General features: G+C 43.2%; 1 protein-coding gene across 1 annotated transcript; it reads left to right on the forward strand.

The window, feature by feature from the left end:
- Nucleotides 1-5,564: 5,564 nt before the first annotated feature.
- LOC127922421 (uncharacterized) lies at nucleotides 5,565-15,178 on the forward strand (the record flags this gene model as incomplete). Its single annotated transcript, XM_052506208.1, has 19 exons — nucleotides 5,565-5,620; nucleotides 5,707-5,786; nucleotides 5,886-6,010; nucleotides 6,638-6,780; nucleotides 7,093-7,191; nucleotides 7,298-7,459; nucleotides 7,611-7,710; nucleotides 7,837-8,057; nucleotides 8,696-8,852; nucleotides 9,024-9,244; nucleotides 9,553-9,673; nucleotides 9,990-10,186; nucleotides 10,293-10,407; nucleotides 10,618-10,787; nucleotides 10,883-10,980; nucleotides 11,146-11,276; nucleotides 12,585-12,774; nucleotides 14,800-14,941; nucleotides 15,028-15,178. Coding segments are annotated over exons 4-19 (2,281 nt in total), but the record flags the coding sequence as incomplete, so codon positions are not given.
- Nucleotides 15,179-15,727: the final 549 nt, after the last annotated feature.

Consider the following 15,727-nt stretch of genomic DNA (forward strand, 5'->3'; position numbering starts at 1 on the left):
TGTAGGTGTCAGCAATTTCTTTTAATTTCACCTTTATTTAACCAGGTAAGCTAGTTGAGAACAAGTTCTCATTTGCAACGGAGACCTGGCCAAGATAAAGCATAGCAGTTCGACAGATACAACAACACGGAGTTACACATGGAATGATCAAAACATACAGTCAATAATACAGTAGAAAAAAAAACAAGTCTATATACAGTGAGTGCAAATTAGGACAAATAAGGGAGTTAAGGCAATAAATAGGCCATGGTGGCGAAGTAATTACAATATGGCAATTAAACACTGGAATGGTAGATGTGCAAAAGATTGATGTGCAAGTAGAGACACTGTGGTGCAAAAGGAGCAAAATAAATAAATACAGTATGGGGATGAGGTAGATAGATGGGCTGTATACAGATGGGCTATGAACAGGTGCATTGATCTGTGAGCTGCTCTGACAGATGGTTCTTAAAGCTAGTGAGGGAGATGGGAATCTCCAGCTTCAGTGTTTTTTGCAGTTCGTTCCAGTCAGTGGCAGCAGAGAACTGGAAGGAAAGGCGACCAACGGAGGAGTTGGCTTTTGGGGTGACCTGCTGGAGCGTGTGCTACGAGTGGGTGCTGCTATGGTGACCAGCGAGCTGAGATTGGGCGGGGCTTTACCTAGCAGAGACTTGTTGATTACCTGAAGTCGAGGATCGGTAGAGTTTTACAGTCTAGCCAGACACCTAGGTATTTGTAGTTGTCCACGTATTCTAAGTCAGAGCCATCCAGAGTAGTGATGCTGGATGGGCGGGCAGATGCGGGCAATGATCGGTTGAATAGCATGCATTTAGTTTTATTTGCCTCTTGAAGCTAGGGGGCTATTTTTATGTTTGGAAAAATAACGTTCCCAAAGTAAACGGCCTATTTCTCAGGACCAGATGCTAGAATATGCATATAATTGACAGATTAGGATAGAAAACACTAAAGTTTCCAAAACTGTCAAAATATTGTCTGTGAGTATAACAGAACTGATATTGCAGAATTGATATTGGAAAAATCAAACCAGGAAGTGGCTTCTACTTTGACAAATTCATGTTCCATAGCCTCCTATTGCTCCATGTAAAGGGGTATTAACCAGATTCCTTTTCCTATCGCTTCCTCAAGGTGTCAACAGTCTTCACATATAGTTTCAGGCTTTTATGTTGAAGAACTAGCCAGAACGATAATATCGCGTCAAGTGTTCGCATGAGTTTTGCTCACGCTGTTCATTTCTTTTGTAACACCGCACTAATCTATCAAATGTTCTCCTGTGTGTTTGCTTGTTTACGTCTCTCTCTCCTACCCTTTTCCCTATAACTCTGCTCTTGTTCTCCAGGAGTTAAGTGTTCCGCCCAAAACCCAGACGTGGATCCACCTGATGTCCTCCATTACAAACCACCCTCCAACTTTTCATTACATCATCTACAGCTACTGTTGTTGCCGTTGTCTGCTAAGAAAGTTATTGCTCTATCATACTGGGCACGGAATATGTGAGATACACAGATTAACTAAAAAACACTAGCACTACAAACACAGAACAAAGAGAGCAGCAGTGCCTGGACTGTGCAGTCTCACTCTTCAGGTCCCCCTTCGGAGGCTGGCTGCCTGTTGAGAACAAGTGACAGGTATAATTCCACACACCATAATTCAGAATTTTAGTCTATGATTGCCATGTGATTGTACAACAAATCTGTGAAAATAAAATAATAACTGTAACAAAAACTATCAAAGTTAATCTATTAAAATATTAAATATTGGCAGGTTGGTTTTCACAGCTGTTCCATGAGGTTTTCATTATTGTAAGTTGTATGGTATTTATTTGTTCCACATTATTCATTGTTGTATGGTATTTATTTGTTCCACATTCATTGTTGTATCCTAGGTCCTACAAAAGACACAGTTGAAGTTGAACGTTTACATACATCTTAGCCAAATACATTTAATGGCTTAAGACAACAAAGTCAAGGTATTAGAGTGGCCATCACAAAGCCCTGACCTCAATCATATAGAACATTTGTGGGCAGAACTGAAAAAGTGTGTGCGAGGAAGGAGGCCTACAAACCTGACTCAGTTATATCAGCTCTGTCAGGAGGAATGGGCCAAAATTCACCAAACTTATTGTGGGAAGCTTGTGGAAGGCTTCCTGAAACATTTAACCAAAGTTAAACAATTTAATGGCAATGCTACCAAATACTAATTGAGTGTATGTACACTTATGACCCACTGGGAATGTGATGAAAGAAATAAAAGCTGAAATAAGTAATTCTCTACTTTTATTCTGACATTTCACATTCTTAAAATAAAGTGTTGATCCTAACCGACCTAAGACAGGGAATTTTTACTAGGATTAAATGTCAGTCATTGTGAAAAACTGAGTTTAAATGTATTTGGCTATGGTATGTAACTGTATGCTACTGAATCGTAGCAGATAACTACTAGCTATGTAAATGTTGGAGGGAAGAACACCCAGTGCTGCTTACCTGAGATGCCATCATCACACAGCCCTTTGTAGGTGTCCGCTATGACTTCCTTTGTGTCGGAAAGAAAGGCTGTATTGGTTGTAGCCAAACTGACACTCAACAAATGGCCAAAATGGAGGGTGGTTGACAGCAAAAATTAAATTGGAAAACTATTTTTGTTCTCAAAATATTTGGGGGGAATTAAATACATAAAGTCTTGCGCTCCATTACAAAATATTTGATTGCAAAACATGTTTTTTACTTTGAAGCCTCGTTTTTGCTTTCAGAACAATTATTTTTGACGAAAAATAAGTTGTTTTCAGATTTTGGGGGACGATTGAAAATGAAAAAGGTTTTGCTCTCAACTAAAAGTCATCCATTTTTTGCAAGTTGGGGAGGGGGCTAATAGCTGAACAATAGACTTTTCAGCCTTTACTAAAGGATAGTCAAATAGCTGAGCTAGGTGTGAAAAATCCCCATCCTCACACAGACTAGACTTGCCCTAAAGCCCAATAGAGAGTTAGAGCACTGATTATGCTTTTGGGTCCCAATGTACTACTCTGTCTCTGACAATGAATGGGCAATATAAACCAAATGTTTAACTGATAATTGTGCATGACTTCAAATGAAACAAGCAGGGAGCAAGTTTCGAACCCTCAAAGTTCTTGCATTAAGTCATTTACATTTACATTTAAGTCACTTAGCAGACGCTCTTATCCAGAGCGACTTACAAATTGGTGCATACACCTTATGACATCCAGTGGAACAGCCACTTTACAATAGTGCATCTAAATCTTTTAGGGGGGAGAAGGATTACTTATCCTATCCTAGGTATTCCTTAAAGAGGTGGGGTTTCAGGTGTCTCCGGAAGGTGGTGATTGACTCCGCTGTCCTGGCGTCGTGAGGGAGTTTGTTCCACCATTGGGGGCCAGAGCAGCGAACAGTTTTGACTGGGCTGAGCGGGAACTGTACTTCCTCAGTGGTAGGGAGGCGAGCAGGCCAGAGGTGGATGAACGCAGTGCCCTTGTTTGGGTGTAGGGCCTGATCAGAGCCTGGAGGTACTGAGGTGCCGTTCCCCTCCCAGCTCCGTAGGCAAGCACCATGGTCTTGTAGCGGATGCGAGCTTCAACTGGAAGCCAGTGGAGAGAGAGGAGGAGCGGGGTGACGTGAGAGAACTTGGGAAGGTTGAACACCAGACGGGCTGCGGCGTTCTGGATGAGTTGTAGGGGTTTAATGGCACAGGCAGGGAGCCCGGCCAACAGCGAGTTGCAGTAATCCAGACGGGAGATGACAAGTGCCTGGATTAGGACCTGCGCCGCTTCCTGTGTGAGGCAGGGTCGTACTCTGCGGATGTTGTAGAGCATGAACCTACAGGAACGGGCCACCGCCTTGATGTTAGTTGAGAACGACAGGGTGTTGTCCAGGATCATGCCAAGGTTCTTAGCGCTCTGGGAGGAGGACACAATGGAGTTGTCAACCGTGATGGCGAGATCATGGAACGGGCAGTCCTTCCCCGGGAGGAAGAGCAGCTCCGTCTTGCCGAGGTTCAGCTTGAGGTGGTGATCCGTCATCCACACTGATATGTCTGCCAGACATGCAGAGATGCGATTCGCCACCTGGTCATCAGAAGGCAGCGCTGTCGACTGTGCATCAAAGCATGCTGAAGCCGCAGTGTCGATAGAACGCGTCCTGCGGTAGCTTGCTCCTTAATGTAATAAAGTGATGACTTTTCAAATAAGTTGCCTTACACGTTATGTTGCCTGACAATTTGTTAGCTACGCTGTCCTTACGAACCACATAGCATATCATTACACAGCACTAAGTACCGGTATGTTAGTAGTTGTACATCAAACTTGCCAGTAGATTAACTATAGACTTGCTGATTCTCGTCATTCTTAGTTTAGCTACAAGGTATAGTCGTTGTGCTTTCGCAAATTTGTGCTGGCTAGCTACGGGCTGGACAATAGAAGGAGTCAAAATTCACCCAAGGCTGAAAAACGGCTTAATAAGAACGTTGACTACGCCGGAACACTAGCGCGAGCCCAGCAAATGAATGGAATCGAACATTCGCAGAGACTGGAGTGATGCTTAGGATTCCATTAAAAATATATCCCGTTTTATATTACCACTACAATCTGTTCGAAGGACGAAACTGGAGGAAATAAACTAGTGTAGAAAGTAAACATCCGCACCTCGATTGGTGTCAACTATGCTTATGTCTGCGTAATGAAAAATACAACATTTGGCTTAGCGAACGATGACAAATGAAAGGGTGCCCATGTAACAGTTTTACTTCTGTCCTGAACCAGGGACCCTTTGCACACATAGACAACAGTTACCCATCGCTCCACAAAAAGCCGCGGCCCTTGCAGAGTAAGGGGAACAACTACTTCAAGGTCTCAGAGCGAGTGACGTCACCGATTGAAACGTTATCAGCGCGCAACCCCAAACTCGCTAGCCATTTCACACCGGTTCACCCAGCTATACACATAACCCTCATTCAATTAGTAGTTAGTGGCAAACAGGGACATGTGAGGAGCAGGAACAGCTATAGCCCTCAAACTCACCTCTGGGTCTCGAAGCCAGTTCCACTGCATTTCTTCATTGTTCTCCTTTAATCGGGGACTGATCTAGACCTGGGACACCAGGTGGGTGCAATTCATTATCAATTAGAACAGAAAACCAGCAGGCTCGTAGGGCAGAAGGGGCAGTGCAGCGTTTCCCAAACTTGGTGTACATTTAGGTTTTTGTCCTAACACTTCACAGCTGATTCAGATTAACAAAGCTGATTGATTATTTGAATCAGCTTTGTAGGGTTAGGGAATAAAAAGAAAATGTGCAGCCCTTTGGGGTTCAGGTGACTGAGTGTGGGAAGCCTTTGTCATAGGGTAAACGTTTCATACCCCTGGGCTGTAGGCTGCAAACCTTGGGTGAACTATTAGGTTCTGTAGCTGTGTATTTTATCACAACAATTCTGTTCTACAATGGTTTTTTTTTCCTTAGCTCAGGGTAAGTAGTAGCAGGCCTAAAAGAGTTATGCGATGCAAACATTTGAGTTGTGTTTGTCCTCCTTTAATCAATCAAAATTTGTCAAATGCCTTCCAGGTTGTTTTGCCTCTTGATGGCATCTGTGGGCATACAAGCACAACAGACCCCTATAAGTATGCATTTTGCACCCTGCAAATTCAAGCACTAGGCGTTTGACAATATATATTTTGGGATTTTTAACTAAGCTTTCCATTTCCAGATGACCTCCACGCTGAATGCCTTGGTAATGTTATTCGTTTGAGTGTCGCTCCTCTTTTGAAGAGGTTGATGCTGTCTTCAGTGAGTTTGCCTCATATGATTCTCTTTCTCTCCTTTCATAATTCATGGCTTGATATTGCTTGTCAACTATTGTGTTCACACCATCTCCATCCCTTCCAGATGACACACAAATCATAAACCTGACACCTGGCCTTGCTACTCAGTGTGGATTCAGCTTTAAATTTGACCCCATGGGGAATGCCATGTTTTTTGCTTCCCTACAAAACTGCTTTTCCCAAAACATGGTAAGCGCTGTAGTGTTTGCTTGAACTTCAAATGGACAGTTTGCCTTTCAGTGTCACTGCGTTTGCAACCCATAATGTAGCAATGTCATGCTGAGACATGCTGAGACCAGGTTCTTTGACAGATGAGCCCTGTATACACCAAGATACAAGTTAATATTTGCATCACTAGATGGAAAAATGAAATCATTGAAAACAAACACATTCTTCAGTAAAAAGGTCCTCAATAAGCCTGAGTTGCTGTAGTGGTGGTAATTCATACAATTTTAGAGCATGGAGGTTATTAGAAGTACGGTGCCAGAAACATTGAAGCAGTTTTACTGAACTCTGGCTATCAAAAGGATCTCCATTGTTAGCCACCCCCGGGTCTGGTATCTCTTACCTCCTAAGTTAACGATGGCGTAAGGTACGGCAGAAGTTTATGGAGGGCTTTCAGAGGGCCAGCCAACTTTCTGATACAGTCTGCAGTGATGTGAACTACCGAGCTCTTCTCCTGTAGTGTGGCTTCAATACAGTGGCAGCTGCATTCATATAGCCAATTTTGCCACAGTCTATAACTTGCATGAATGTCACCTGAATTTGTTTTTGCTATATAATGAAAGGCTTTTTTCCCTTCCACCTTCATTTTAGGATGATAAGATGTTCAGCTTGGTCATGCAGTTCAGGCTGCCAGGAAACCATATGACTGAAGACCCTGTGTATAGAGTGGGCAAAACCTGTAGCTACACCCCTGGACCTCCCGAGAGATTCTGTGCGACCGCAACTACATGGAGGCAAGTGAGCAGAGCATGCCCCAATGGACATGTTTACAGTCGAGCTTGTCGTACTGCCTGTATAAATGATCTGTCTAGAGCTACAACTGTCCAGTGTTTCATTTCTTCTGCGACGCAATGTAGAGGTCTTGACTCTCGCTCTCAATTCCACTCGCCTCTTCAAAATGCACATAGGACAACTTTAGAGGTGAGGAATCTCTGCCTATTTTCAATGCATTTAAGGAGGTGAGTGGACAGATTGAGAACTGGCCCTTGATTTCCTATTGTATGGGAGGGAGAATATGCATAGGGAATAATGGCCTTTCTTTCTAGGTGTCTGTCAGAAGGACTCTTCCAGACATCCAAACCATCCCCGAACAGCCCACTGGGGGCCCGAAAGCAAGGAGCGCCAACTTCCGGAGAGGCGCTGAGGTAGCCATTTTTCAGTTTCTTAAATTTCATTACAAAATGACAGGATGGTGCTAAAAAATGTGCGTTTGACAATTTGTTGAATTCATGTTTCCATTTCCTGAGACAGGCTGTTGCTTCAGGATACAACATCACAGCAGTCGTCTTTAGTCCTAGCAAGAAGGTCATGAATGTGGATGAGGTCCAAAGAAAGGGCTATGCAATAGCCAACACTCCCACACGGCTGGTGTTAAGAAGCCCTCATAATGCAGAGGAGACATACCTCCAGAATGTAAGCTGACTTTCTCCACTTCCTCCATGAACTGAGTCGTGTTCAGTAGAGCAAACATTTGGAAATGGTGGCCCTACCTGAACTCTGCAACATATTGTTAATACGGTGTGCCCTACTGAACACTGCTCTGGTGTGGTTGCCCCCTGAACAGGTAGCTGGGGTTCCGATGCGGGTGCTCTCAACCTCAACCTTCTTTGAGCAGAAGCGGCTGGTTACTCGAGTAGATGCCACGGCTGTTTGTCCAACACCAGGTTGAGTGTGAAATAATTTAAGATCCTAAAACCCAGTTCTTAATTGGCTCCAGACAAGTCTTTAATTTGTGTTCAGTTGCAAAATGTTCTGTTATGATATGCCGTTGGCTTCTTGTTTCACTGCAGAGGCAGTGGCCTTTACTCCAGAAGTGATCACCTGGTACATGCCCAAGCACATAGACCCACTCTTCTCCTCTGATGCCTTCACCATGTTGGAGGTGTACATGGGAATTGACGCTAAGAGGCTGAACACTGAGGAAATGGCTGCCAGAAACTACTCTGTTTTAGTCACAGAGGCTCATATTATTGTTGAAATTCCGGTGGGGGCGGTTGGCGGCTATTTCAAGGTCAGCTTTGGATGAGTAAAATGTTCCTGTTTAATTTCTAAATCAAATCTTATTTGTAGAGCCCTTACTGCAGCAGTTGTCAGTGCTTTGCAGTAACCCTTTGCCCTCTCATGGGTAAACTCCTAGAAACGTTGTCTTGTGTAAAATGTTTATTGAGCAATTGTCTGGGTGGGTGTGTATACAGCCTGACACATTGGCTTGCAAAATTGTGTGAATGTTGCATCAAATTACATTTAAACATACTCTACCGCTTGTCTTTGCCGTTTGTCCTTTAGCCGCTTGAAATTTGAGACCAAATATCCACACTAAAGTATTGTTTACCTGACTTTAGGGACTGCCAACTGAATGCAAGCAACACTCGGGTGCTGTTTACATATTGTGCAAGTGTTTACTTTGCGTGTCAGTTGCTTTGAAAATACACACCGCCGGAAATGCAAGTTGACAACCATATACCTACCAGCTCTCTAAAGTCTGGTAAACAATACTTTCCTCTGGATATTTTACGAGTGGCTGAAGGAAAAACCACACAGACAAGCGGTAGAATAATTGTATTTAACATTCTGCATAAGGAACATTGACCTGTTTTTGCACTCCAATTGTGTATTACAGCCTGACTGCATCACTCGTCTCCCTTACAGAGCCATATTCAGGATGACCAGTACTTTGTCACTTACACCATTGAGCCCATGCTTGAGTTGCTGTGGATCGAGGAGGTTGCACACGAGGACACCAGCTACAAAGTCCTCTTCCCTATCACAACACCTCCGATGGCCAGGCCTCCACAAGTTCGCAACTGTGAGTCTGGTTTAGTTAAATAGTGCCTATGGTAATTTGGGATGCCTGGGTTGTTCATTCGGCAGAAAATGTACTGAAACGGGAGGCAATACCCGTACTTATCCAATAACAAATGTCAATTTTCAACTGTACTGCATTTCAAAATGTTTTCCTTTGTTTGCCAATGAACAGACACGCCCTTAGACACAGTTCCTGAGCAGGCAGTGTTTGTGCTTGAGTTGGGGACTTTCAACCTTGATGTGGAGCTGCTGAACATCACCTTTCCCACCATGGTGCTAACTGTTGCAGAGTGCAACGCCAGAGGCTTCAATGTTCAGGAGAAGAGATCCCCGGACAACACCTTGAAGACCTTCAGGATGGAGGTGCCCTTCTCAGACCCGGTGGTCTTTAAGGTGTGTTTCTGTTAAATGCAAAGCCACACGCAGTGGTTTGTACATGCCCTAATAAGTGGGCCACCAACAAAATATAAATGTACTTTGTATCCCTCATTTACTCAAATGTTTCCATTATTTTGGCAGTTGTATGCGTTCACTTGCCAATCAATAGTGCTTGATTTAGAGGAATGAGGGCAACACTACTTTAAGTATATATAGTTTGTTTTAATAGTCCCCATATGTACTTAGTTGTCACTTGTTGTTGAATAAGGTTCTGTTACAACAATAATGCTATCAATTGACCAATACTTTTAACTTTACTACAGAGAAGGGCAGAACAAGGTGTCACAACCTTCACTCTTCAGCTGATCTACGGCCTGGTTATCTTTCCAGAGTACGCTCCTTTCTCTCACTCTGCCGTTGTGGACGCTGTACTGCTGGACATCGGTAGGTCTCTGGACTACGCCAAACTACTGTTGAATGGTTTCCTCTCGTTAATGATTGCCCTGACAGGAAATTGGCAGTGAAAGCCCAACTAGCCATACTGTAGGTTTTTCCTATGCGGTCTCTCTACAAAGAAAATGTTAAGCTTTAGAGTATTTTTCACCCAGTTGTCCTGTTCCTGATTTGCCAGGATCGTGTTTATTCGGTGTCACCGTAGCAAAACATTTTGCAACTGAAAACAAGGGTTTCTTCTTGGACAAGTTCAAGTAGTACCGTCCTGTTTTTTGTGCTTAATGAACACAACCGTTTGTCCTTGTAGTGCCACCCTCGGTCACTGGCAACTGTGATCAGGAGAAGTTCCACATCACTGTGGACTACAGGAACCAAGAGCCCTTTTTCGTGGTCTTGGTTGGCAAGCGGCTGCTTAACCATGAGTTTGCTCAACAGTATTTAACAGAGGGCGACGGAGACTTCACCATCACGTTGCCCTTCTCTTCGCCGGACGCAGTGTTTGAGGTACGACGCTCTCCCAAAACATGTTAACCTAAATTGCTGCAGCAAGCCTCGCTTTCCTTACCCTGTATACAATATTGGACTAATGAACTCTCCCATCGGTTCCCAGTCTGTTCACTCGTCCTCTGTCAGGAGCAGACTGGATGTTACTCTGTTGAATCCTTACAACAACATGACCATCAAATACTTTTCCCTGGCTTGCAGCTTCCTCAAAACGCTGACTGGTTGGTTCTCAAACAATTACTTCTGATAAATAGTCATTTGACATGGTTACCAAACCTGGGTTCCATGCAAATACTGTCTAATAGTAGTGCCAGATGGGAATGGTTTGCACTTTTGGTGCTATTCCATTGATTCTACTGTGCTCAATTAAGTGTCACAAATGCATAACTCAGGTCTGATGGCTACCTGTCTTTTGCTCCCCCACCTCCAAGAGTGCTTCTCTAACGGAACAATGACTGCGCTGGCGGTGAAGGTGGATTCTGTTCCCGGTCTGAACCCCGGTCAGCTGACCCTGAGCGACCCCACCTGTGGTCCCACCTACAGCAACGATCGCTATGCCTACTTCCACTTCACCGTCAACTCCTGTGGCACCACCAGGAAGGTAAAATGACTATTACCCTGAGGTGATGGGTACTGTGTCATTATGGGCTGTTTGCTTCTGCAGGCTGTAATAAGCAATTCCCCTCTACTACATAGTTTATCAACAATGTCATGCTGTATGAGAATGAAATCTCCTTGCCAGATGACCTGGAGGTGAAGCTGAATGCCACGATGTCTTCAGAGGAGGAATACCTGTAAGTGCGTTACGCATCACAATTGTAGCTGTTAGCTTTTATAGGGTGGTATTTTCTTCTTCACCAATAGATCAATACTTTGTAGACAGGGAAAATGTGCCTCTACTTTGTCCACTCCACTGGTTGAAGTTTCCCTATTGAAGTTGCCTACATCCCTCTTTTTAGGTTAAAGGTTTCCTGCTACTATGTGGTGAACATCACTCGCACATTGGCCTACTTGACCAGGCCGCGTGACGACGAGCCTTTTGCCGAGACTGGGACGGGTCGACTAATGGTCAGAATGAGACTCTCTCAGGGTAAGCGTGCACAAATTCTGAATTTTAACTTCTTGCGTCGAGCCAACCCGGATCCGCGATCATGACTACAGCCTCACGGCCATTACCATAACGCAACGTTAACTATTCATGAAAACCGCAAATGAAATCAAAATGCTAGCTCATGCTTAGCCTTTTGTTAACAACACTCATCTCAGATTTTCAAAAATATGCTTCCTGACCATAGCAAAATTAGCATTTAGCATTAGCATTTAGCGTTAGCATCACCAGGCAACATTTTCACAAAAACCAGCAAAAATATTCAATAAATCATTTACCTTTGAAGCACTTCTGATGTTTTCAATGAGGAGACTCTCAGTTAGATAGCAAATGTTCAGTTTTCCTGAAAGATTATTTGTGCAGGAGAAATCGGTCTGTTTTCTGCGTCATGTTTGGCTACCAAAAAAAAACAAATTCAGTTATGAAAACGCCAAACTTTTTCCAAAATAACTCCATAATATCGACTGAAACATGGCAAACGTTGTTTAGAATCAATCCTAAAGGTGTTTTTTTCTACATATCTCTTAAATGATGTATCGTTCCTGGAAGTGTGCTTCTCCCTCTGTATCGCATGGTAAAATGAGTGTCACTGAGAATTGCGCACCAATTTAGACAAAGGACACCTGGCACATGTAGTGTCTTATGGCCAATCTTCCAATGATATGCCTACAAATACGTCACAATGCTGCAGACATCTTGGACGAACGGCAGAGAGCATAAGCTCGTTCACGGAACATTCACAACCATATAAGGAAACGATAGTAAAACAGAGCTTCAAAATTCAGCTCATTTCCTGTGAGGTTTCATCTTGGTTTCGCCTGTAGCATCAGTTCTGGGGCACTCACAGATACTATCTTTGCAGTTTTGAAAACATCAGTGTTTTCTTTCCAAAGCTGCCAATTATATGCATAGTCGAGCATCTTTTCGTGACAAAATATTGCACTTAAACCGGGCACGTTTTTTTATCCAATAATGACATAGCGCCCCCATAGATTGAAGAGGTTAACTTGACCCCTAGCCTCTAAAAGAATATTGAAGGTCTCCTTTACAAAACTATTCCCAAAAATGTAAGCCTTATGATGCTTTACTCTTGCATGCTGAGATCTATAGGTGTGGCTATGGAGTAATGGTGAGTAGCTGATTTGGGAATTTGTCAGAAGCCTCTGGTGTTGGCAATAAATGGGTTGTGTTCATCGGGGCACAACAGGATATGATAAACGAGCTATTAATGGACAAGTTCAGATGGTGCCCACTGAACACGACCCCCGGTTGTCTTGTTCTGTGTTCCAGACGCCTCGTATAACACGTTCCTCCAGGAGGAGGACTATCCAGTGGTGAGGTACCTGAGACAGCCTCTGCACTTTGAGGTGGAGCTGACCAGGTCCTCTGACCCCAGGGTAGCGCTGGTGCTTGACCACTGCTGGGCCACCCTCAACGAGGCCCGTGACTCCCGACCCCGGTGGAATCTCATCATTAATGGGTAACTTGTTGTTTTTGGGCCTAAACAAGTGTCATTCCACAGGTGTGGTTCCTGAGTAATTGGCAACCTATCATGCTTGGCAGGCCATTTACTTTGGTTACCGTGGCTATGAGAAATAAATGTCTTCACAACTTTATTACACCTTTGCTTGTAAAATATGTAAATTATATAAATGTTAATGTTATCTAGTCTAAATAACAGGTTGCGCTGACAAACTCAAAACTAACAGCGAGACTTGTATTAAAATGTGCTCACCAGTGATGCGGTACAAGGGAGCCATGTAAATCTAGTTTAGAAAATATGGCAGCCATGTTTGTCAAGCAAGAACTCCCTAATCCCAGAATGCCGTTCACTGTGCCCGTTGCCTGAGATCTTAATTTAGTTTGGCCACTTAAGTATGTGACAAATCTTTGTACTTGTTACGGTGCACACATTACAAGTAGTTTACAGTTAACTAATCAAAAAGCCAATACAACCGTAGGACAAAAGCTAAACAGTTGCAAGATATAGCTCATTCCATTTTGGGGGGTTAAGTCCTTGGACGGTATTGTGGGGATGATGGTGCAGGAAATATTACTAAGATGGGGAATTTATCAACAGTTCTTCTAAAAGGGGGGGTCTGATCTGGCAACCCTGACGTACCATAGTTTACACTCTGATGCCGTGTTCAAATCAACTAACGACTTCAGTGCATTCAAGACAATGAGTGTACTCCAGTTGAGATTACTGATTTATGGTGGAGTCTGACATCACGTAAGCGTCTAACCCGACTGCATTGTATGGCGTTGGCATTAGCTCATATTCAGTACCACCTTCAAAAGTGTTTTACACGCGTGTCCATTACAATCTAGGCAAAAATCAGAACTCGTATGAATAAAACGTTAAGTACATTATATTTACGGTACGCTACAGTAGAAACGACAACTCGTTACGCAGAAAAGGATGCACTTTGATAGGAATGCACGCATGTCCACAGTTATTTGTAAGGCAATAAATGTGCAAGTCCTGTATACTTGATCTGGGGAAGTGCTTGGGCTTTCTCGTGACGGAAAGTTTGTCCGGCTCATTAAATTCTCAAATAGAAATGGTCTGCAACAGTGAAATGGGCTACTTTAGTGAATGAGGCAAACTTAAAGTTAAGTTGATACTGCATATAGAAAATTAGCAGTGTAGTGAAGCAACTTTATTGGTCAAAACATTCATTCGGGTGCTAACAAATCACCTCATGTCAATGTAATTGAATATACATGTTTGACATTTGTCATTTAACATGCTATAAAAGCCATTGCAGTAGACCAAAAGTAATGTTGGTGAGAAATGCTAAATGAAATGGCCAAAAGATTAGAAATTAAAACCAACAAACCATTGTCGTGACCTTGAATTATCTGAGGACTGTTTAATTGTTAGCAGACTCTAAATGAATCATGTTAAGATTTGGGTGCAGAGGAAGCGGTTTTAAAAGTTAGTCTCCGACTTAAACTCGACGGTAGAAATCTATTCCATTGATAAAGTCAACTTATTATCCATGATATCGTATCCTCCTTGCAGCTGCAAAAACCCCAACCTTAAGATTCAGTACTATACAAATTGAATTACTAGCTAGCTAAACACACAGGTCCCTATCGGACTGACACAATATGATGGCTTGTTACAAGATGTCCCCCCCCCCCATTCCATAAGGGACACTTATCGTTGATACATTTTTGAACACACGGACCGGCCCCAGCTTGGAGGAAAAGCATTGATGTATATATGTGGGATGGCGCCGTGGAAAGGTAGGTGGTTGGGTCTTCTCTCTGTATATGAAATATGTTTTTTAAAGATGTAGTGATTTTTGGTGGGAAAAGCCTGTTAACAAAGACATGCCTTTAGTTCATACTGGAGGGGGAGAAAGAACCCACTTCTGCTGTTAATTGATCTGCTCCTCACAGGACAGTCATACCACCACAATACTTTGTACACAAGGGGGTTGGTGTTTGCAGTGTTTTCTTGTTCCTAACTTAGTCCCTCTCTCTACACTGGCAGCTGTGAGAACCCCGAGGATCCATACCGTGTGGTCTTCCACCCGGTGGTAGCTGATGCAAGGATCCACTTCCCCCGTCACGTCAAACGCTTTGAGGTCTATATGTTTTCCTTCGCCGAGGATGCGGTTGAGCCGAGTGGCCAGGTAACAAAGTTCACCCAACAATCTTTATTTGTTAATTGTGTGAGTGGCAATCATCCCTTTTTTTATAAAAAAAATCTGACACCTAGGTCTTTGTCCATTGTGATGTGGTCATCTGTGACGCCAGTAGTCCCTCTAGCGGCCCCTGTAGTGGACAATGTGTGAATCAGGACAACCCGAGAAGAGGTATGTCTTGTTTCATGCTTTTCAAACCCTGGCAGACCATAACTGAACTAATGGGTCTCTCTCTCTCTCAACAGGTCAAAGACATGTCAGACTTCTTTGAGGAGGGTCATTTATATGTTTCTTCTGGATACATTCTTTGGGTGTAATGTCTTGTTCTTACATGTCAAATAAAGTGTTCTATATAAAACAATCCTAACCGTTGGAGCTACCTTAATTGTATCTGATTTGCGTTTAACACCAAGGCGCATGTAGTAGGCTTGTCATCTGACGTGTATCAATCAACCCTTTTGTAAGCATGGAACTCTGAACCATCCACCAATTTCCTGTGTAAGAGAAACAATGGGTGTCAAAACAAGCTTTCCAATGTCCAGTAGGATGAACTGACTCAATGTTATAGCAGATGGTGTTTTGCCAAAGTGAGGCCAACAGGGCTGTGGTTGGATGCAGTGTTGGTAATTTTCAACTGAAATTACAACTTTCCTTGATACCTCTCACTTGCTTGGTTTCCATCCAAATATGGACATTTCTTCTGTAATTATATACATGGCTCATGGCTCAAATGGGAAGAGCTTGACTTCATCACTACTTGTTTTTGTAAGAAGT

This window comes from Oncorhynchus keta, unplaced genomic scaffold (genome assembly GCF_023373465.1).
Source record: "Oncorhynchus keta strain PuntledgeMale-10-30-2019 unplaced genomic scaffold, Oket_V2 Un_contig_25634_pilon_pilon, whole genome shotgun sequence".
Lineage (NCBI taxonomy): Eukaryota > Metazoa > Chordata > Actinopteri > Salmoniformes > Salmonidae > Oncorhynchus > Oncorhynchus keta.